General features: G+C 37.4%; 1 protein-coding gene across 4 annotated transcripts in view; it reads right to left on the bottom strand.

Annotated features, from left to right (window-relative positions):
• ank2b (ankyrin 2b, neuronal) overlaps positions 1-24,846 on the bottom strand; it is a 233,557-nt gene that overhangs the window by 172,400 nt on the left and 36,311 nt on the right. For 2 of the 4 annotated variants that reach the window (XM_055007978.1, XM_055007981.1), the window contains exon 1: positions 648-856. The exons of the other annotated variants lie outside the window; for them this stretch is intronic. In XM_055007978.1, coding sequence (XP_054863953.1) covers positions 648-734 — 87 coding nt within the window. In that variant the 5' untranslated portion in view covers positions 735-856. Of the gene's footprint in view, positions 1-647; positions 857-24,846 lie in introns of those variants that run through there. 4 annotated transcript variants of the gene reach the window in all.

The raw sequence follows: 24,846 nt of genomic DNA, 5'->3' as shown, positions 1-24,846 counted from the left end.
CAATGGGGGAAAAATGAATCCACTAATGGTTTTATATGACGCTAAATTGAATGTCTTTGTGTTTTGGTCAAACAATGGAGAAACTACAGCCAAAATCACACAATACTTATCAATAAATCAAAAGAATAAGAATGCACTGGGCAAATTCTACTAAAAATGGTTATATTTCTTGATTTTCTCATCTTTTTGAGCACAAAAATTGGCGCCATCACCTAAAAGCTGACACGCTGGAGGGTGATGTACGGTGACGGTGGTGTTTTTAGGAAAAAAATAATAATAAAATAACCTGTCACAGATGTCACAAACACCCCCCGCGATGAGGCGGATGGGATGAGAAACACTCCTCCTGGTAGCCACACAAAGAGCAGAGCAGGGACCCACCCTGTCAGCATGTGAGGACAGCAGCCTCCTCCTACTACTTACTACTTGGAGGTGTCCACAACAACAACAACAACAACACCACAGAGAGAGATGGGGGCAAAGAGAAGGAGTGATGAGAAGAAGGGAAAAAAAAGGGTTGAACCAGCAGAGATCTCCCAGTGGGGATAAAAGCTCCTAGAGGGATGGAGATGGAGCCAAATCAAGAAAAACCCTCCTTCACCTGCTTCTTCTCCACTCTTTTCCCCCCTCACCATCTATTCATTTACCTTCTTGGGTCTTTTCCTCCTCTGTCCCAGCCCATTGAGGCGATCGCTGGGGTCCAGTCTGTAGTGGGAGTGGTTGTCCTCACTCATTCTGTCCCCCCCCACGCTGGTGTTATTCCTCTTTATAGATTTTTTTCTTCTTCTTCTTTCTATCCACTCGTCTCCTCGTGTGAACCGAAGCGAGCCGACCTCTCTCCTCCCTGGTCCTCACTCTGTGTGGAGTGCTGAGAGCCGGGCGGAGTGTTGGCAGGGGAGGGGGGAGTGGTCCGGGAGGGAGGCAGGGAGGATAGGGAGGGAGGATAGGGAGGGAGCACAATGGTGTTGCTATGGCAGCAGCTGCCACCACTGTTTATCTGGAAACCTTGCTGGTGAACCAAAATAGTTGCCACACACACACACAGTTAGCGGCCATATGTGTGCGTCTGTCACCAGATTCTTGCTTTATTTTTTGTCTTTGAATGAAAACAATCCAGACTAGAAAAAGGTGAAACATGCAAAGAGATGAATCAAGGTGCAAAATAGCAGAAAAGAAACAAAGATATGAATGGAAGCCCAACTGTGTGAGCTAAATTAAGCATTATTAGAGAAATATTGTGTTTATAGAGGGTTTTGCTGCTCCTGAAGACGTTCAATGCTTCATTACATCTACTTCATCTTAATATTGTTCGTTCTTCCACTGTTGATCAGGCAAAACAACACTAGTTAATGTGTTATTTAGCCATCTAAATGTGACGTCTGTATTAAAACAGCTCAAAAACGACATACTAAGAGACGATAGGTGAATCAACAAGAATATATAATATGAATCTCACTGTTTAAAGGTGCAAAATAGCAGAAAAGAAACAAAGATATGAATGAAAGTAGGCAGTTTGTAGGTGGATTAGGGTAAAAACTGCACTCAATTATGAGCTAAATTGAGTGGTGCTGGCAAAATTACAGAAACTGAACAATCGACTGAAATAATTTTAGGTTTGTAGAGGGTTTTGCTGCTCCTGAAGGTGTTCAACGGGTCATTTGATCTGTTTCTGTGCTCTTTTCTTTGTATTGTTTTTTTTCTATTTGCTGCTGTACCACCGAAAATTTCCCCGCTGTGGGATCAATAAAGGTTTTCATCCATCCATCTATCTATATCCATCTATCCATCCATCCATCATCTTAGTATTTTTCCACTGTTGATCAGGCAACACAACACTAGTTAATGTGTTATTTAACTGTCTAAATGTAAGACCTGTACTAAAACAGTTGTTCTGATGTCTTCTTGTACATGTAGCACTCTCAGATACCACGCTTTTCAGTGTCTGAAAGTCATCTGTCTGACTGTAAAACAATCAACAAATTAGATGATGAAATTTCAACTAGAGTCGGGTTAGTTTATTCGGGTTGGGTGGAAATTGCTGACGTTACAGTTGCTTCAATTCAAAGTCTTAGAAATATAAGCAGTACAATGGATGGACAGACGAACAGACAGATTTATGACCCTTACATTCAAAGGTTCTTGACAATTATCATTAATCGATGACAAAATGAGTAGTAGTTTAGGATAAACGTATCCGTTCTTTCATCTACACAATCTGCCTGTGAGGCTACAGCAACACGGTTAAATAGAAAAAATATCAAAACAAGGGAAGAAAACACATTTTGTTGGAAAGGTTAAAATGAGTGGCTGTGACTTAAGTCACATACAAGACGAGGAAACTGAATCTCCTAACATTGTGATTTGGAAAATAATTTAGATTTCAGAAGCTGGATAAACAGCAGAGTGATATCGGCTTAAAGAAAGTAAGAAAAACAACCAACATAATCACAACCCACCATTATTTACACAGACACACATTTTAAGATTCAGTTCCTAGCATGTATATCGACTTAGCCACTTGAATTTCAAATTAAAAGCCTCCCTGTGGAGTTCTATTGCAAACGTTACGTTTATATTCAGTGTTAGTTCCTCGTTAATGGTATTAAATGCACATTTCTATTAAATAATATGAAAAAACCCATTGTGATGATGATTTTAGCCATATCGCTCAGTGCTCTAGTCTACCAGAGTCACTCCACCATAGTAAGGATGGTAAACAAACACAAGAAAACATGAACATTCAGGGGAAATTAGGAATGCAGCATCGGTGCATGATTTGGAAGATTTGGGGGTCTTTTTAGTTTGAACTGCGGATGCTTAATTGGCAATTATAAATGAAATTCTATGCTGCATTTTAGATGCAAACTCATCAGAAGAGCAAAACCTTGAGAAGGATGATTAGGTGGATGCCGTGCATGACTGCATGCAGTAATGAACACTTTAATGTATTTCAACAATTATGTAGCAGACTATTAATATCACATCTGTGGGTATTGGCAGCAACTTGGCTTAAAACGGAGTTCTGTGTGGCCCCAATGGAACACTACACACATACAAATAGGACTTAAAATGTCACAAAATTATTACAAATGTTTATGTTGTGATGTCGTTAAGCTCAAAATCCATTTGTTAAGATGGACAGTGAGGATGTTTGGTGTTTTTTTCTTGATATATGACTAAGAATGAACTCAGTTATTAAAAGGAAGCGCTGCAGATCTGTGAATTTAGTGGTGTGATGACTGTAATGAGGTAACAAAGCACCAAAAGCTTGAACCTCCAATTCCATGTTTCTCTTTTAATTTGAAACAGAATCCACCAGATTCCTCCTCTACAGACCGAGTCAATAAACTTCCACCCGGTGAGGATTACACACCCAGACACACACAGCAAATCCACACCGCCTTGTCAGTCTTTGTTGTCTGAAGGCAGCCAGGTCTTAAATCCACACCCCTCCCTCACACACAGCTTTATGACTTTCTTTGAAAAAACCATTGATTGGCTGGATCTTAATGATGGCCTCTGGCTGTGGGGTCCCAGCCACGGCAGGTTGGAGCAGCATCCCATTAATGGTGATGAAAAATGGAACTGGTTTTCCACTATGGGACCTTAACGAGACACAACCTGGAGCTCCCCACACCACACAACATCAGTGCAAAAAGACAAGAAATGGACGACAACCAGTAGAGCATCACGACTTCTACATGATCCAGATAGATCTGTTGCTGACGTTTGTGGCGGTTAAGATGTGATGAATTATGAGCAGCGGTGCTTTGACCGGTCATGGCTATCAGCCCTGAGAGCTCCCACCTCCACTCAAGCTTGATTAATCCTCCTGTTGTCCTCATTTACGAGCACCAAAAAATATGGTTTCCTTGTCTGAAAAAAATACAAAAATTCAACAAAAAAATTTCCCCAAATTTCTGAAAATTTCCAAAACCTTCAGGAAGAAAATTCCAATGATTCCTTAAAAGTTTCCCTTAAATATTTTATTTTTTTTTTAAAAATGCCCCAAATTTGACAAGAAAATTATTGTAAATATTTTCAAAAAAATGAGTAAAAATCTTTCAAAAAAAATCCTAAAAATATCTAAAGTGATTCCATATATATCAGTAAAACTTCTAATATTTTCTTTAAGAACATTCACATAAAAATCAACCAAAATCCAGTGAATTTCACCGGATTTTGGTTGATTTTTTTTGTAAATGTTCTTAAGAATCATTTTTTTTTAACATTTCTTTTTTCCACCAAAAAATGTTCAAGATTTCCCAAAAATGTTGAAAATGTGGACATCAGAAGCTTCACTGTGAAAATGTATTTTTTTTCCACATTTTCAAACTTTAAAACGGGTCAATTTTGACCCGTAGGATGACACGAGGGTTAAAGCCAGGACAATGGGTCAGTTAGTAGAAATGGTGTACATTTATGTTCAATTTCACTCGGATCTACATGCAAAAAGGCTCAAAAATGACCGACAAAGTGAGGATTTTTAGTCCCCATGAAAGCCGCATATCTTCAGTCCGTCTGTCTGCTGCATCAGTCACACAAACATTAGCACCTGTCAGCTGTTCTGACAGCTCTGGTGTGTTCATGGGGTGAGTTAAGGTAAAAACAAGGGACAAACTAACACTCTGTTCCCTTGGATGACAGCCAGTCCATGAAGGAGATCAGCTCTTCGCTACCGTTCAAAAGTTTATGGTCACCCAGACAATTTCATGTTTTCAGTGAAAACTAACACTTTTATCCATGTGCTAACATAACTGCACAAGGGTTTTCTAATCATCAATTAGCCTTTCAACACCATTAACTAACACAATGTAGCATTAGAACACAGGAGTGATGGTTGCTGGAAATGTTCCTCTGTACCCCTATGGAGATATTCCATTAAAAATCAGCCAATGTAGCACCATGACCAGCTACAATTTCAATCTGACCAACAGTTTAATCTAAAATTCTGGAAAAAGTAATAAGAAAATAAAGATGGCAATGGGAGCAAATGGAAGAGAGGAAGAAAGAGGAGGACAGAATGATGATGTATCCATTGGGTCTCTGTCCATGTTCATGTGTCGACTTCCAGCTAATCAGCTCTCCTGGCCGGACCAAACCGGACCAGACCGGACTGAAAAAGCCATGAATATCATCATTATGATCAAACACAGTCAGATATGTTAATTGCACACCTTATTAGCCAAACACCATCTGTTGCATGTCTCTGCATCAGACTTCACATTTACATCTTCCTGGAGTCTGGAACTGGAAAACGTCACAGTCCATCACACTTGTTCCAAATCATATTCGGTCTTTCACAAGCAGGTATTAATTAATAGAAAAGCAACTTTAAAGAACCAATGACATGACCTGTCTCACAACTCAACTGTACTAAATTCAATTCCATTTTATCTACATATATAGTGCGAATTCACAACATATGTCATCTCACAGCTTTTAGCATAGTAAGGTACAGACTTGAGGATATTTCAAACAGAGAACCCAACCTATCCAAAGTTGCCTTTGGGTTCCCTGTGAGAAAACAGTCAGTGACTCTTACAGAACTAGGCTCAGGGAAGGCAGACATCTGCCTCGACCAGCTGGGGTGAGAGTGGGGATGAGGGGGACAGAAGAAGAGGTTGGGGTGGCATTAGCATTTATGTTTTTAAAGAAACTTCTTGTAAGGTATAAGAAACAAACAGCAGGGAAAACTTCTGGTTTGAAACAGCCACCAAGTCTGTGTTGGAGGTAGAGGCATTGGTCCGCAGTAGGACTTTCACCAGGGAGAATGGGGTTTCACGTGGGATTATTATACTTTGATTTTTGTTTTACTCGCTGTTTGGTTGATTTAGGTGCCAAAACTTCTTGTGTAGGTTTAGGAAAATTTCATGCTTTGGGTTAAAATATGCCCCTTTTGCAACAAGTTGGAAGCTTCTCCTCCAGTCCTGCAACATCTAATATTAGATCAGTTGGCTGAAAAGCAGTGACAGTAAAGCAATAACATAAATAGACAGAAGTATGCTGACTAGACATCAACTGTAGTAATGTAATGCTTTCTGAAAATGTAATTGAGAATGTAGTTCTAGTTGTATAGGTACCTAATTTTTGTAACTTTCTGGACTACAGTAAGTTGTCAGCGGTGGCCTCATGCTGCACTTAAAGGTGTTACCAAGAGGACCAACCAATGAAGTCATCAGAAACACATTACAACTGATCTTTTCTGCTAGTTCCCTCTGCTTTTCATCTACGTTGTGCTCCAGGACAGCACACCGACTGGTGCAACATCAATCCAAACTTTAGCTAAGGTCAAGATCTTTGTAAGAATAACAAACAGTCATGCTAGTTTCCTTTGCAGTGTGGCTGGTTGGGACACATTGAAGAGCCACTTAGGACATCTAGAAGAAACTTGACGTAAGAGCACACTGGTCAGTTGAGGTAGTTTGGGTATTTGATTCAAACTCCTTATGGATGCTTCCTTCAGGAGACCATCCTGACATGAGCAACAGGGGAAAAGATTGTGAGGTAGACCCAGAACATACTAGAGAGATTAGATTTCACATTTAGCCTGAGAAACAAATCAGCATCACCAGAAAGAACTTGATGTCTAGGCTGCTTTACAAATCCTGCTACCATGCAACATGGACCTGGAAACTGGCTGGATGGGATGACTGTCAAGGGTCATTCCCACCTAACAGAGTAAACCTGAGATTAAAGGTCTAAAGAACATTAAAAAAAGAGGTCTAAATGATTTTCATTTATTCTCTGGCGAACCTGAGTGACTACCACACCATGACAATCTGACCAGAATATGCTGTGATCATTTGTTTGTGGTACATAAAGGCCGATCTAATCCATGACTGGACACGATCAACATTTTCCAGCATTTAAACTGTCATTGTGGCAGTAGGAAACCAGACACAGTCTTTAGGAGGCTCGACAACCATGACCTCGTGTGCAGGCCGTTTCTTGTTATGAATCCATGGAGATGTTGCATTCTTTCACATGAACAATGAGCTCTTTATCTGCGAGACCACTTGATCAGATGGTGATCTAACTAGAAAATATTGCCACAGCAAGAAGTCAAAGCACTTCCAGCGAGCACGGGGTCACTGTGGATGAAGAACACCCATGAAATTAGACTTTTTTAGTCCTGCATGCGACAAAAGACATTTATAAACTATTCAATATGATGGTAGAGAAGATATGCCCATCTAAGCATGGCTTCAATGAAAAAATCCAAACTAAACTCAGAAATAAAAGGGCACAGATCTTTGCAAAAGTCAATGCCCTATAACAAAAAATTAATGGGTTCTTCTTATGACAGTTTGTAGAATCTTGCTGGCAGACAAACAAACAGCAATTAAAGCTATTGTTAAGGATCCACCTTGCAGATCCTCATTTTTTTTTGCCTTCAAAAACTCATGACACTGACAGATACCTACTGCATCATGTGTTGAACATTTACAGTATATGTAGTTCCTTAATCGCTGCAGAGTGATTTAATGGGTTTTTATTGCAAACACGGCTTCGATGTGGTCATTAAAATTTAACAACAGCAGTATGTGTGTGCAAGCAACGCGATTATTTCCTAATGAGTCATTATCAGCAATTACACTCCCCCCGGCTGACGTTTGCCAACGGTAAAAGATGTTTCAAGCAGCATGAAAACAACACACAGTCAAATAATTGTTCTGACTAGTCAGAGGAAAACTGTCAGGCTCAAGCAGGAATCATTTTTAAAGCCGCCCAGGTGTTGGGTTGCTTTTCTTTCTCGTTCTTCCTGTCATTAAATCCATAAATGGCTTCCCCACCTTTCATTCTGACAGAGATGAGATTTGATACAGTCCAACAACAATGACAAGCTGACTGCCTGTCGGCTGAATTTGCTCTTTGTCCTTCTGTCTCTATTCACTGCTGCTAAAGGAAGTCAAAAACACAAAAATACAGCAGCTAATGTTCAGTTCATGATAGGAGCTGTAATGCAGAAGAAGCATTTATGGGATTGTACAACTGCGGCACAAAATCTGCCAATGGTCGTTGGGTGAGACTACAAAATGTTGGATCTGGATTGGTGGTTGGAAGCTTTCGCTCTATCCTCATATTGCCCAAATCTATCCAGAGTTTAAGCCTGGCAAGTTCACAATAATCCTAATGCTATTATTAGCTTCTAACTTGATGAATTTGCACTTCCTGGGCAACAGCCTGGCAACAACCTGGTAACAACCAATCAGACACAGTTTGATGCTCTTGTGAAACAGAAGCACAGTTGTTTTGTAACCCACTTTACCATATAAAACCATTTCAAAGAAGCTAACGGCTTCCCAGTTCTATTAGCTATAACTTAACATCCACTGAGACATGAATAAAATAAATGATGAAGGAAACATCAGTTGGGAAATTAAGTATTTCAATGTGTGCCAGTATAATGGTCAAATTAGAGCAGAGTATACATAACTAGTGGGTTCCACCATTAGGGTTCTGCAAGTCAAAGAGTTACAGGCCAAGAAAACAATTAAAGGACCTTTGTGCTATAAAGATAGAATGAAAACTGTGGGGCCATAAAGGGAACATTAAGCATTAAGAGGAAGAAGGACTACAGCACTAAAGACAGACTTGAACAGAATGTGAACCCTTCATTTAATGTGGTTAAAAGAGACAAATCTGCCTCAGGAGAATCCCTACCCTCCTGCTGACCTCATTTATGGGCACCAAAAAATATGGTTTCCTTGTCTGAAAAAAATTGAAAAACTCAGCAAAAAAAAATTAGCCAAATTTCTGAAAACTTGCAAAACCTTCAGGAAGAAAATTCCACTAATTCCTTAAAAGTTTAACTTAAAAGTTTTATTTTTTAAAAATCCCCCAAATTTGGCAAAGAAAGTATTTTCAAAAATTGAGTAAAAATCTTCCAAAAAAATCCTAAAAATATCTAAAGTGATTATATATATATATATATATATATATATATATATATATATATATATATATATATATATATATATATATATATATATATATATATATATATATATCTCAGTAAAACTTCTAATATTTTCTTGAAGAACATTCACAAAAAAATCCACCAAAATCCAGCGAAATTCGACGGATTGTTGTTGATTTTTTTGTGAATGTTCTTAAGAAACATTTTTAACATTTATTTTTTTCCCCACCAATAAATGTTCAAAGATTTCCCAAAAATGTTGAAAATGTGGACATCAGAAGTTTCACGGTCAAAATATTTTTTTCAGACTTTAAAACAGGTTAATTTTGACCCGCAGGACGACACGAGGGTTAATAATGTAGCAGCTAAACTGGAACGGATGTGGATTCAGGTCCCTCGCCCAAAGACATGAGGGCATTTCACATATTTAGTCTAATTAACAACAATTACAGTGGCCTTAAAATAAAACTACTGCCAGGCTACTGTAGACTGGGAGTCATCTGGTCATAAACGTCCATTCTCTAACACCTTGTGCACTCATGGAGCCCCATATCATCACATTATAAAGTCTGTGCTTCATGGTCAGGTCTATGCATTCACTGTGGTGGTACTGGGCAGATTTACACCAAACCTGATGGACCTCATCTGAGCAGAGCAAATTTGTCTTGACCATCCTCTGACCAAATAATGTCTTTGGTCTTCAATTCATGCAATTTAACAAAAATCTGCTAGATCATTTTAGGAAGATATCCACTGCAGCTCTGATTAGCTGTACTGTGGCTCGTTCAGTACCTCCTGATTACTGGTTTGTAGTTGATCACTGATCTTTTTTGATCACTGAAGTCTCACAGTAAGATGTTTTCACTTCATCTGGCCACTCTTTTCCACATGGAGCCATGATGAAGACATGGACACGGCACATATGAGCAAAAATGAGAAAGTTCTGAAGTTCTCGGGCCAACTGTCGCAAGATTTCTAACCTGTGAAAATCAAAACAATCTAATTTTTGTTGTACCGAGTTTCTACTTTGGGGGCTGCATTTGCAACATTGTCTTTCTGTTTTTAATTGTTTATCAGGGATGAGAATGACAAATGGAAAAAAACTCGGAAAATGTCTGCCGAATGTGTGAAAGGTGTGAATACTGAGAACCACCTTAACCAACAAAGTCCACACCAGTCGGAGTAAATGTGTGTGTGTACATGAGAATTTAACGCCTAAACAAGGGAGTTCTCTGTTCGACTCCTATTAAATTAAAACACAAAGAAGAAACCAAGATTCTTCACTTTACGACCCGAAGAAGAAAAGTCTTTTGAGAGCGTTTCCCAGAGCAGCTCTGAGAACACACACAGGCTTCAGTGACGCTGACCTGGCCTGACATCGCTTCCATTAGGATGCCCGGCCGTGATGGGCTGGGAGGAAAGAAATGAGTGTAACGCACACATCCACGCCGAGACAAAAGGAACTCCCACATTCCACAGCAGCACCGATCGCCTCCCATCCCACACACACACACACACACAGGAGCCGGAATAAAGGCTTCCCAGTGCAATCAAAGTGATTTAGCAGCAAACGACTCCGAGTCTTAAGAAGTGACTTTGAGGGATGCTATTGTGGACGCGTCTGTCACACTTTAACAAGGGCTGGAGACAAATCTGCACTGACAGGCTGGGAAGAGAGGAGCAGGAACACAGGCAAATACAAGTTTAAAGTAAGAAATACGACCGGAAAGATTGAAAAAAACAGAAAATAAAAAGATAAAGCCACTAGGATGGAGTGATATTTTAGCTTCAAAGGTGTCAGCGTTATGGTAAGAACACATCTAGTCTACTAAAGCTGTGTCTAAGCTTCTGTTCTTCTCATTCAGCACTTATACTTGGAGGATTCTTAGAGAACAGGGAGATTAGCTTTCAGGAAAGACCATGATTATGCACAAGTGTGGATTACCTAAAAGACGAGTGGGGCACATGCCCCTCGGCCTCGAATCATAAAGCGCCCTGATAATCCAGTGTTTCACACAAGCAGTAGCATTCATACTGGGCAATTCTGCAGATTGAGAGTCTAATACCAAGACTAGGGCCAAAGCAGGAGGTAGCTCTGTGGTAATGGAGGTTGGAGGATGTGAGTATGGGAAGGAGTTGATGTGATTTGGGGAAGGCATTAATGTAAAGTTGGGCTTTTTTTCATGCGTAGAGAAAATTTATATGATAAAATCCGAGAACAAAATAGCAAATCCAGTCCTCTCCAAATGTGTCTAATGGTGATTTGTGGAACTGTTGAACAAGCAGAACATCAATGGCAGGTGATGGATAAGCCAGTTAAACACACTCTCTACTGGATCTCCGTATGATTTTAATGCTATTATTCAATCTGGTTCCAGCTCTGTGGGTTGTTAACAGTGTTAACCCCTTCCTCCTCCAACATCTCCACAGATCTAGTGAGAAAGAGGGCGTGGCATCAACCTTCCACACTGGTTTGATGTCCACCAGCTCAACTGAAGTAGATAAAGGCAGCGAGAAGAGCTTCAAGGAATATGGTCTTTGAATTGAACCCAACAATGGTAAGTTTTAATTTGATACACTACCGTTCAAAAGTTTGGGATCACTTAGAAATGTCCTTATTTTTCAAAGAAAAGCATTTTTTTCAATGAAGATAACATTAAATGAATCAAAAAGCCAGTCTAGACATTATTAATGTGGTAAATGACTATTCTAGCCGGAAATGGCTGATTTTTAATGGAACTCAAACTGCATGACACTATAAATGACAAAGAAGTAATAAAAAAAAAAATTCCCAGTCTCCAGAAACATGTTCGAAATGCAGAACTCAATAAAATCAGGTTCTGAGGAAATTTTATTGTCAGTAAATCCCAGACTCATTTGTGTCATTTCGTCTCATTTTGGAACAAAAACCACAAAAAGATGCAAAATTACCACAAAAAGACAGAAAATCACCACAAAAAGATGAAAAATGACCACAGAAAGATTGAAAATCACCTCAAAAACGTGCAAAATTATAACAGAAAGATGCAAAATTACCACAAAAAGATGCCAAATTACCAAAGAAATATGCAAAAATCACCTCAAAAAGTTGCAAAATTGAGATAGAAAGATGAAAAATCACCTCAAAAAGATGCCAAATTACCATAGAAAGAGGCAAAGTCATCTCAACACGATGTAAAATTAAGATAGAAAGATGCAAAATTACCACAAAAAAGGACACAAAACAACAAAAATTCAAACAAAAATCAGTTTAACATCTATCCAGGTGTCCCAATCTAATCTCTAAATGTGGAATATCTCCATAGGGATACAGAGGAACATTTCCAGCAACCATCACTCCTGTGTTCTAATGCTACATTGTGTTAGTTAATGGTGTTGAAAGGCTCATTGATGACTAGAAAACCCTTGTGCAGTTATGTTAGCACTTGGATAAAAGTGGGAGTTTTCATGGAAAACATGAAATTGTCTTGGAACGGTAGTGTATGTATTACTATTAGAACATGTATCATGTGCAGATCTTTTAGTTGGGATTGTTGGTCTTTCTAGCGATATGCTATCAAAATCAACCCAACCTCAGAAGCTTATTGTCTTTTTTTAGCTTGTTTTCAGCTTGGAAATACTGGTTTCACTAACCGCCCCCATCCAAAGTATAAAAAAATGCTGTTAATTGGGGTTACATGGTACCATTGATGCACAGATCAACCAATTATTGTCACGCATAGTCACCAGCTAAAAGCCCTGAAGCTGCATTAGGCATGTACGTGACAGTCTTAATAAATTAATTATTTAAGGTGAATTCCACCATTTTAACACACCATAGACTACATGTGTGAATAAAGTTGTGTCTTCAGAAGGAGCTCTGTTTTGTGATCCAGAAGTTTAAAGAGGAAACCTGATGGTTGGTTTGTGCGTCTCAATAAGTGGGTTCATTATGAGCCGGAGAACATCGTGAACGTCTCCCTGCTCTGCATTTTAAAGCCCGGCCTGCTCTTTGTATCCCCGCCCTTTGTAATCCTCAGAGAGCCACGTGTTCTGCTGGCTGGCTGCCTGGCAGAGAGACGGGGAGGGGGGCATCTGGACCAGCGCCAGCCGATGTGAATATTTTATAACGGGAAGGGGGATAGAGAGGGTGTAAGGGTGGATGGGGCTATCTGGGGAAAGGGGAATGTGAGGGGAAATAAAGCAGCTGGAGGTCTGTATATCACCATGAGGTACGGTAAGATTTCTAAACAGTTTTGGAGTGTTTCCGTCCCTATGAAACAGTCGTATGCTCCACAGGTTGGAGAGCAGCAGAGTCCTGAGGTGAACGCCTGCCTCAATGCTACAAATAAATGGTTTTCACAATAAAATCCTCATGACAGCTCTTGTAATTCCTTCCCCACAAGCCAAATAAACTCCAAACATACATGTCACCAGAGTGTACTACCCTGCAAAAGTAAAAAGTAGGAACTATAAAAGTAGAGAGTTAACCTTCCTGTTGTCTTCATTTACAGGCACCAAAAATATTGTTTCCTTGTCTGAAAAAAATTCAGCAAAAGAAATTCTCCAAATTTCTGAAAATTTGCAAAACCTTCAGGATGAAAATTCCAATAATTCCTTAAAAGTTCCCCGTAAAAGTTTTATTTTTAAAAAAATCCCCCAAATATGGCAAGAAAATTCTTGTAAATATTTTCAAAAAATGAGTAAAAATCTTTCAAAAAAATCCTAAAAATATCTAAAGTGATTCCATATATATCAGTAAGACTTCTAATATTTTCTTTAAGAACATTCACAAAAAAAAAATCAACCAAAATCCAGAGAAATTCCAAGATGGAACGTTAAACCACCTCTATTTCGACACATTCCTCCTCTACTTGCTGCAGCTTAAGCACACCAGCTCACCTAGGACTCTGCTGAAACACTGCACAACTACATATCAGCAACATGGAATAAAAAATATGCAGTAATTCAGCCATAAATGTTTGGACTGGAAACTGATTCTGAAGAAAAACAATGATACGGAAAGCCCATAAAGTCCCTTAAAGTTGGCAAAATTGGCTCCTTAGATTTGTTGCATATGAAACCTGAATGTCTGAATCCATGTTTTTTTAGGCTTTAATCAATACACTGCATTACCCATTAACAACAAGGTTAAAAAACTAGATTTTCTCTAGAAGAAGCCTTGAAAAGATGTTCCATGAAGCTGAAGGGTTCAAATTTTAAGTGATTTCTTTTTCATTACAAATAATTTTTCCATCCATTGTCTGTAAAAACAAACCTGATTAGTGCAGCTAACTTAATTTAGCTTATGTTTAGCTTATTCTACAGTCTTGAATAACGAAGATTTAACATAACATGCTTTACATGTTTTGGAACTATTTTAAGAGTTCTACTGTACTGAGATCATCCTTTCAAAGACAAAAGCCTTTTAAGGGTAAACATATTTTGACCTTAGCTAACTTTGATCATTAGCGAACTCTTCTATAATTAAACTACAGCAAAGTTACTCCACTAACAAAAGAAAACCTAAGAGCTTCAAAAAATACAAGAAAATCCACAGTGTCAAAAATACGCACACAGCAACTTGAATTATCAGTTTCTTAACTTCACATAAGTGATTACAGTTGACTACAGCTGGTGACTCCTCTGAGCTAATTTAAATATGCCATTAGATTTAACATAACATGCTTTACATGTTGTAGAATTATTTTAAGAATTTTACTGAGGACATCTTCTCAAAGACAAAAGTCTTTTAGGAGTAAACATATTTTGACCCTTAGGTAACTTTTCTATAATTAAACTACAGCAAAGTTACTCTACGAATAGTTCAGAACAACAAAGATACATTTACATTAAATTGGCTAACAAATAATGTAGTGATGTAGAAAGTTGTGTTCATCAAATGTTCTTAGTGGCATGAATTCTTCACTTCACGTGAGTGATTACAGTCGACTACAGCTGGTGACTCCTCTGAGCTAATTTAAATAGGGCCATTTGACACATTCATTTAAACACTACGAAAAGAAAGTCTAAGGAGCTCAGAACAGATCTGAAAAAGCAAATCACTGACTTTAACAAGTCAGGATCATGATTTCACTTTTGGTAAGTCAAGAGTTAGTGGAAACTGCCGTGTTATAAACAGTCTTAGCAAGTGTATTTAAACTTTTGTTCAAGACTGCACATCCCTTAAAATATGGGTTCTAGTCACAGCAGCTGAAGGTAAAACTTTTGTTCAATAACTGCTCATAGGAGAAGTTAAGTTCAACTTAAGTAAAGCTTATTCTACAGTCCTGAGTAGAAGGTTTTTATTGTCAATTTCTCTATCAAACGAAAGGACGCTTTCCTTCTCACCTTTGTATTAGTGCCATACATTTAAAAAAGGGATCATGGTGCTGCCACTATATGATTTCAACAGTTCTGTAGTGTTCATAGAACACTGTTTGCCTCCAACACTCCCACTCCCACTCTAAATAAACGAGAGGGGATAACGAGCTGCAGGGTCTAATGAGGCTATTGGCTGCTGATGACCCGAACAGGATGGTGTCTAAAAAAAAGCACTGATGAGGGATTGATCGGGCAAACGGGCTGATCCATAGTGTGACGATGTTACATCTGATCTGGGCTCCGATTCTGCCGACCACGCAGCCCTGACTGATGACACAGGGTTGGATCGGCCAATCTATTGATCCGGCCCAAAGAATGTGAAGGAGACACGTGACAATGATCCATTAATTCCTGGATCATTGAGGAAGCATTAATTCCTCCTGTGATATAAATCTGTACAGTGTCTACACTCAGTTGTGTCTTTTATGCGTCTCCACCTGGACTCCCGCTGAGCCACTTCCTCCCCAGCCCTCGGAAACAGCGTTGCTATAGTAATTGTATCTAAGTGAATAACCATAGCAACCATGGAGATGCTTTTGATGGCTCAGTGGTAGCTGCTGGAGATCAAAACAGGCCTGATGTTATTGAGAGTGGGACGAGGAAAGAGGAAAAGAGAGAAACGTGGAGGAAGAACAGCAGAGACGGACGAGAGAAAAGGAAAGAGGAAAGATCAGAAATAAAAGACAGTCCCTGAAGGCACCGCCAGCCTTTTCCAAATCCCCCTCATCTAATAATTACCTGCCAGCAGTTCACCGTGTGACAAGAGCAGCAACTGCTTTCAGATGGTGATGAGAAGCTGTTTCACTCACGCTGTGTTCATTTAGTCTAATTAGAAGCAATGACTTCCTAAAGAGTTAAACCTCTTTTAAGAGCTCAAGTTGTGTCTTTAACAAGTCAGAGCAGGTGAAGTTAACCACTGGTTTGACCTAAAACACCCAACGATGTCCCTGATCATTATATTTACACAAAAAAACTCTAAATCTTATCAAGTCTATTTGTCTTATTTTTAGTCAGAATGTCTCATCCCACTTGACTTAAGATAAATTCACTTAACAAGAGACATTTCAGCAGATGGAGAGACTTGTTTTAAGACAATGCATCTGAAATATCTTAAGTCCAACAATTTTGAAATGATCTTGTTTTGAATTGAATTTCACAAGAAAATTCAAAGTAAGTTTAGCCCTCGTGTCGTCCTTCGGGTCAAAATTGACCCGTTTTAAAGTTTGAAAATGTGGAAAAAAATATGTTTTCACAGTGAAACTTCTGATGTCCACATTTTCAACATTTTTGGGAAATCTTTGAACATATTTTGGTGGAAAAAAAGAAATGTTAAAAATGTTTCTTAAGAACACTCATAAAAATCAACCAAAATCCAGCAAAATTCACTGGATTTTGGTAGATTTTTATGAGTGTTCTTCAAGAAAATATTAGAAATTTTACTGATATATATGGAATCACTTTAGATATTTTTAGGATTTTTTTTTTTTGGAAGATTTTTACTCATTTTTTGAAAATATTTACAAGAATTTTCTTGCCAAAGTTGGGGGATTTTTTTTTTTTTTCAAATAAACCTTTTAAGGGAAACTTTTAAGGAATTATTGGAGTTTTCTTCCTGAAGGTTTTGCAAATTTGCAGAAATTTGGGGAATTTTTTTGCTGAATTTTGGGAATTTTTGTCAGACAAGGAAACAATATTTTTTGGTGCCCGTAAATGAAGACAACAGGAGGGTTAATGCTACCAATGAATAGTGATTAAGAAGTTTGATAACTCATACTAAGCTGCATTATGTACATTATCACTAGGAACAGATTAACATTCAACAGCTTGCCAACTTACCAATATTACATTTAAAGATATTAAGAAAGAATAAATCAGGAGATATTTTTTGTAATCCTCTCTGCCCTTCTAATCTGCTTGTTTCCCATTTGAAATCATTGTTCCTGTATGATTTACATGCAGGAAGACAGAAATCTATCAGGACCTCGATGCTCCATGCTTGGACAAAACAGAAATAGACTGTCAGGCTAAAGAGACGTCACCCCGGGTCTGTCCTAATCATCTAAATCTGATTTTACGTTCATAGGTGGTGCTGCTGCCGTGCCGTCAGACCGGAGAGGCGGGGAACCCTCATCTGTCCTGTCTCCACGGAAACCCTCGCCTAGGTGTCTGTCTGTCTGTTGTCAGGGCAACAGGGCAGAGAGGGTAACGCCGGAGAGGAAAATACCGATGAAGGCAAGGAGGCGATGTGGAGACAACAAAGACAGGCGGGGCAGCAGACGTGGTGTCAGCTGAGACCTCCGTGAATAAGGATGGTAAAAAATGACACAAATATTAATCTAAAGGGGATTTAAATGCTACAAACTGAACAAAAACGAAACCATTCACTGGGGAAAAAAATGCGCTATTCTCCCTTAATTACTGCTTTAAAAGGATTCGGTGTTCGGCACTCATTAATCTGGTCCCTTACTGCCCACCTCCGTCCCCAGACATCAGTAAAACTACTCCAGGAAGGATGACCTAGATTCACACAGCTGAAGGGCCACACAGTGAACAAATGATGCTTTTTCTGTCTTCATTCACGCAGCATGCAGCAAACAAATGTGTTCGTGAACATCCTCAACCTGCTACACAAATTCAACACAACCAGCTGAATAATAACGGTTAAATCATGACTGTAAAATGCTGTAAAAACTTCAGTGTCATCGCTCTAATCAACCTGATTTCCAGCAGCAGCTACAGAGGAAGTTAACCAGACTGATGACTCTAAGATCCTATAATTAGTGGGTTTAACATTAAATATCTCGATATTAAAGGAGCTAAAAGTTGTTTTTTCTGGATCATCTTCCATGCACAGTATTTGTTGTCAAAGTTACAACAGTTTAGGATTTTTTTCTATTTAAATATTTCTGTTTTAGTGACCTGTTTTTACAGATTTAAAGTGGAATTGAACCAATTTGGCTCAATTAACCGACTTCTTTAACCCTCCTGTTCTCTTCATTTATGGGCACAAAAAATATTGTTTCCTTGTCTGAAAAAAATTCAAAAATTCAGAAAAAAAATCCTCCCAATTTCTGAAAATTTGCAAAACCTTCAGGAAGAAAATTCCAATTCTTCCTTACAAGTTTTCCTTAAAACTTTTATTTATTTAAAAAAAATTCCCAAATTTTGCAAGAAATAAAAACTTAAAAAATAAAAAAAGTGCAAATATTTTCGAAAAATGAGTAAAAATCTTCCCAAAAAATTTTAAAAATATGTAAAGTGATTACATATATATATCAGTAAAACTTCTAATATTTTCTTCAAGAACATTCACATAAAAATCAACCAAAATCCACCAAAATTCGCTGGATTTTGGTTGATTTTTTCTGAATGTTCTTGAAGAAGCATTTTTTTTTTTTTAACATTTCTTTTTTTGCACCAAAAAATGTTCAAAAATCTCCCAAAAGTGTTAAAAATGTGGAGGTTTTCACTGTGAAAATATATTTTTTTCCACATTTTCAAACTTTAAAATGGGGCAATTCTGACCTGCAGGACGACACGAGGGTTAAGGTTGATTACTTGTGGGATAAAGACTAAAGTTAAAGATGTTGTATGACCTGAAATCAACCAATCAACAGTATGTTTTGCCACTCTGACGCCCCCTAGTGGACAGAAAAGGCACAGAAAAAGATGAGGCATGAGAAAATAACAATCACTACATGGGTCAATATATAATAGTGAGACTTTTTGTATCATAGTTGACATTTTTGCTGTTTTCAGGCCTAAAATCAACATGACCACTTATAACCAAACACCACATGGCATTTTTACAGAAAGATTCTTCTAAATATTATAGATACAATTGAATAAAATTGAAATTGAAAGTTATTTGTAAAGATATTGTAGTAAATCTGTTGACATGCCATAAATCCACACTTGACTCACTCGCTACTTTATATTAAATGATCACAGAACAACACAAAGTGACTCAATGAGACACATAATTGTCATATAAAGATACAAAATAACCACAGAGACACACAAAATAACTACAAAATACCTATAATTACCACAAAAAGACTGAAAACAGGCACAAATGGGTGCAAAATGAACAAAAAAATGCACAAAATGACCCTGAAAAGACCTAAAATGCCCACAAAGCAGTCTGAAGAAAATGACCAAAAAAAGACAGAAAATGATGAGAAGTACACAAAATAACAACAAAAAATTGCAAAATGACCACAAAAACACCTGAAATAATCACAGACTGAAAAAAGCTACAAAAATGCACAAAATGACCACAAAGCTGACTGAAAATGACCAAATAGAAACAAAATGAGCACAAAGACACACAAAACAGCCACAATATGACACAAAATGACCACAGAAAAGCACAAAAGGACAAAGATAAAATGACCACAAAAACACCTAAAATGCCGACAAAACGGACTGAAAATGACCACAAAAGCAACAAAATGAGCACAAAGACACACAAAACAACCACAAAAAGATACATGACCACAGAAACGCATGAAATGAGAAAAAAATGACACATGACCACAGAAAAACGCAAAATGACTCAGTGAGACAGATAATTATCATATAAAGACACAAAATGATGAGACACACAAAATAATTACAAAAAAATGCAAAATGACCACAAAAACCCCTAAAATGATCACAAACAGACAGAAAATGAACAAAAAAGAAACAATACGAGCAGGTCATGTGATTTAGAATTAACACACTTCCTTGAGAGGTGTTTTTGTAACGGGTAACTTAGTTGAAAGTGATTTAATCTGTTATTTTCCATATAAAATTTGATATATTGCCAAAAAAGAAACATCTGTCATGATTATCTGAACTTAATAAAAAGAACACAATCAAAACATTTTTTGAATAAACTCATTTTATTGTTGTTTAACTAATTAGAAGGTCCCATATTTTTGGGGTTTTTTTGGAAGAAATTTCTGCGGGAAAATCCACATTTTACTTGCTTCTCTTCATATGAAATGAAAATACTGCTGCTCAATTTCTGCATCTCACATCTAATCTGATGAGTTGGTGACTGGCGCCCTCTTGTGGTGATTTGGTGACATTACACAGCCACAGAGATTTTACATAGACCCATTTAAAGATCTGCAGATGCTTCATTCAGCCTCGTGTCGTACTGCAGGTCAAAACTGACCCGTTTTAAAGTTTGAAAATATGGGAAGAAAAATAGATTTTCACAGTGAAACTTTTGATGTCCACATTTTCAACATTTTTGGGAAATCTTTGAACATTTTTTGGTGGAAGAAAGAAATGTTAAAAATGTTTCTTAAACAAAATCCAGCGAATTTCGCTGGATTTTGGTTGATTTTTTTCTGAATTTTCTTCAAGAAAATATTAGAAGTTTTACTGATATATATGTAATCACTTTAGATATTTTTAGGATTTTTTTACTCATTTTTTGAAAATATTTACAAGAATTTTTGTTTTTTCAAATAAAACTTTTAAGGGAAACTTTTAAGGAATTACTGGAATTTTCTTCCTGAAGATTTTGCAAATTTTCAGAAATTTGGGGAATTTTTTTGCTGAATTTTTGGATTTTTTTCAGACAAGGAAACAATATTTTTTGGTGCCTGTAAATAAGGACAACAGGAGGGTTAAAAATAAAGCTTATCAGTGATAAGCCACAAAAAGAATTGATAAAAGTGAAAAAATAAAGACAGAATAAAGGAATAAAGCGTCCAATACATGCAGTAAAATGACCCAATTGCATTTTATACTACAGAAAACAGCTTACTACATCAAATCCCATTAGAAATGTGTGTTTAATTTGATATAATATGGAGTGATAATGATCAGTAGTCAGTCTAGAATGCTCTGATATTCCTGAACATGTCTCAGTGTTTCTGTCCTGCTGACCTTCTCAGCAGAACTCACTCCTATTGTGGTTGAATTATTCTTGGCAGCGGCTCACATGATTCGCCAAAGTGTCAAAGTGTCCCGTCAAAGACACTCTTGCAAAGAAAGCAGGCAGAGACGTTCACGGACTAAAATAGCCCGGCTGACAGGTTTCCATAAATAAAAGTGTGCGGTGTGGAAATCAGATCTGCGGCGTGTGACGGGCATCAGCTGGCAGCGAGCGGCTGAAAACCCAGATCCTGAGCCGGGGTTTGGTTTCTGCCGTCTGAGCGTTCAGACAGATAGAGTCAGGAGGAGACTAGAAACACTAGAGGTGATGTTAGCTGGGTGCTACCTGTGATTTAACAAACTCTGCTACTGAGCCTTAAAGTCCTCAAACTTTATTTAGACGCAATGTTGAATAAGCTAAAAATTTGCCTGCTGCTGACCTAAAGCTTCACACACATTTTTATTCTTTCTTATGCCAAAGCTGGTTATCAGAACACCAAAGTCATGCCTGCTAGTGTATAATCCAATCACAGTCTCATTAAAAATAACTTTCCACTCAGGCCTTAAAGGGAAAACTGGTGCTGTGTAGATAAATTAATCACTTAAAATGCCTCAAATTGTTGAAAAATGACTCAAATTTGTCCAAAAGGACTCTAAAATTGTTTAAAATGATTCAGACTTGTCCAAAAGGACTCTAAAATTGTTTAAAATGACTCAATTTTGTCCAAAATGACTCAAAAAATTGCTTAAAATGACTCAGACTTGTCCAAAATGACTCAAAAATATTTAAAATGATTCAAACCTGTCCAAAAAGACTCAAACTTGTCTAAAATGAGAGAAAAAATGTTTAAAATTACTCAGATTTGTTCAAAATGACTCAAACATGTCCAAAATGAGAGAAAATTGGTTTAAAATGCCTAAAATTTATTCAAAATGAGTGAGATTATTTAAAATGACTCACATCTGTCCAAAAGGACTCAAACTTCTCCAAAATTACAGAAAAAAATGCTTAAAATGACTCAAACTTATCTAAAATGACACAAACTTGTGCAAAATTACAGAAAATTGTTTAAAATGACTCAAATTCATCCAAAATGACTCAAAAATTCAGAAATGGTTAAAATGACCAACACTTGTCTAAAAGGACAGAAAAATAGTTTAAAATTACTCAAACTTTGTTATTATTATTACTAGTCCAGATTTTCAATCTTGTTGATAAAACCTCATCTGCATTCAAAGCACAAACTGTTTACCAGCCGTCTACATCTAATCTCTGACTGTACTAAAGGCTCTTACAGACGTATATATACACCCTCCTGACATTTAAATACAGTCTGAATTATTTATGATGAACAAGGGAGCTACGTTAAACCATTAATCTGGGGTCAAATCCATCCTGAAAGAACTCATTATTCACAACAATCTGCAACCTGAGGGTTCAATAACAGCGGCTGTTATTACCTCAGTAATATGCAATTAATTATGCATATTCATTATAGTATACACAAACGTATGACGGCTCTCTGAGGGCATCTTCATCAAATATGAATGTCTGCTTATTAGCTTTTCTCAAAGGGAGCATCGACATGATGGATGTATGTGTTTCCTGTTTGAAGACAGATTAAATTCAGTCCGGATGGCAGAGAATAGAAGTTATAAAGTCACAGAAATCTAAATTGTTCACGGTTCGTCTGTACATGTTTGGCTCCACTGCTATTCGATGCTAAATCATGCTATCATGAGGCAAAATTACTCCATTCACTTGCAAGAATTGTTATTAAGCACCTTTATTCAACAGAAACCTTGTCGCTGTGCTGAGAAAAACATCAATATATCTCTTATCAGCAAAAATACAACTATAATACTACAAATAACTAAAGAAAAATTGCTTAAAATGACTCAAACTTCTCTAAAATGACTCAAAAAATGTTTAAAATGATGCAAATTTGTCTAAAATGACTCAAAAAATGTTTAAAATGACTCAAATTTGTCCAAAATGACTCAACAATTGCTTAAAACGATTCAAACATGTCAAAAATTACAAAAAATTGTTATAAATGATTAAAAAAGAAACTAAAGTTGATCAGAACCACAACCAATATGAAGCAGCTATCAGGCTTTTATTCTGAAAGATCAGAAGACACAAATCTCACAGGAAGACCAATTAACAGTTAATGTCTGGGTGTCTTCATACTCTGCTGAAAATGAGTATTTCATGCAACAAAAAGGAACAAAATCTTGGATTAAAGAGAACCACAACCAAAATAAAACAGCTATCTGTCTAATTAGCCTCTTATTTTGAAAGGTCACAAGAAACAAATCCCACAGGAACACCACATAACAGCTAAACCCAAAAAAAGTCTGAGTGTCTTCATGCTCCGCTGAAAATTAGTATTTCATGCAACAAAAACAAAATCTTGGACTAAAGAGAAGCATAATCAGAATTAAACAGCTATCAGGCTCTTATTCTGAAAGGTCACCAGGTCTTACAGTTATGAAAAGGGCAAACAACACGCACCAAAAAAAGTCATATTGCAATTATTTTTGATATATTCCCATACTTTAATGGGCTTTTTCATTTAATTTTGAAATGTCTCATTATTTAAATTTATGTTTGAGATTAAAAAAAAAACATTTCAAAAATAATGAATCCATGATGAGCAAGAAAACAATCGGATATGGTGCTTAAGTTTATTTTATCACAATATTTTCCACAATATGACTCTTCAACCAAATTTTCCAGCCCCATAGTCTGCTTTATTTTACTCTTTTTCCATCTTGTTTCATATCTTTGTTGCTATGTGGGCTTTTATTGTGGTAGAAAAGCAACAGCCCAGACTCCTTCAGGTTGCTAGGGGTAACATTAAGATGCACACGAAGGCCTCGGCATCTGTTTCCTAACAGATTGTTCTACCTGTTGGTTCAGCTCGCTGCCACCGGAGCCTCTGCAGACATTAACTCGATACTCCAGATGCAGAAATTCTATTTCTGGACAATCAAGCTGCATCAAGAGGACAATAACAGCTTCAAAATTCAACCTGCTGGACTGATCTGGACTCAAACATGGCCAACGAAGACTTGGTTGTTGGGAAATAAGGAAATATGTTTCAGTGAAAATGTTGCACCAATAGTATTTAACAACCACTCATGCTGAACCTCTAGATCTTCGACAACTCTACGACCATCTACTCCGTCTACATCAAGACGCCAAATAATCCCATCAGACCGGACGCTGGTCTGTCGGCCGACTCCACACCCACAACACATCAACGAGGCCGAGTCCAAAACCAAAGACTGAAGAGACTCAAGAGGTTTAAACAGGAGAGTAAAGTTACCTCGAGTGAGATTTCTGGACTCCATGTGAACTTACCTGCAAGAGAAAAGAGAAATAAAAGATTAAATTCAGTCTGAATGGTGGAGAATTAAAGTTATAAAGTCACAGAAATCTAAATTGTTCACGGTTCGTCTGTACATGTTTGGCTCCACTGCTATTCGAGGCTAATTCGTGATAATATGAGGCAAAATCACTCCATTCATTTCTACGAATTGTTATTAAGCAGCTTTATTTGATAGAAACCTTGTCGCTGTGCTGAGAAAAACATCACTATGTCTCCTACTATCAGCAAAAAAACAATTATAATGCTACAAATAACTAAAAAAAATTGCTTAAAATGACTTAAACT

Source organism: Amphiprion ocellaris, chromosome 23 (assembly GCF_022539595.1).
Source record: "Amphiprion ocellaris isolate individual 3 ecotype Okinawa chromosome 23, ASM2253959v1, whole genome shotgun sequence".
Lineage (NCBI taxonomy): Eukaryota > Metazoa > Chordata > Actinopteri > Pomacentridae > Amphiprion > Amphiprion ocellaris.
The sequence above is the reverse complement of the archived record's forward strand: the minus strand, read 5'-3'. Positions and strand labels throughout refer to the sequence as shown.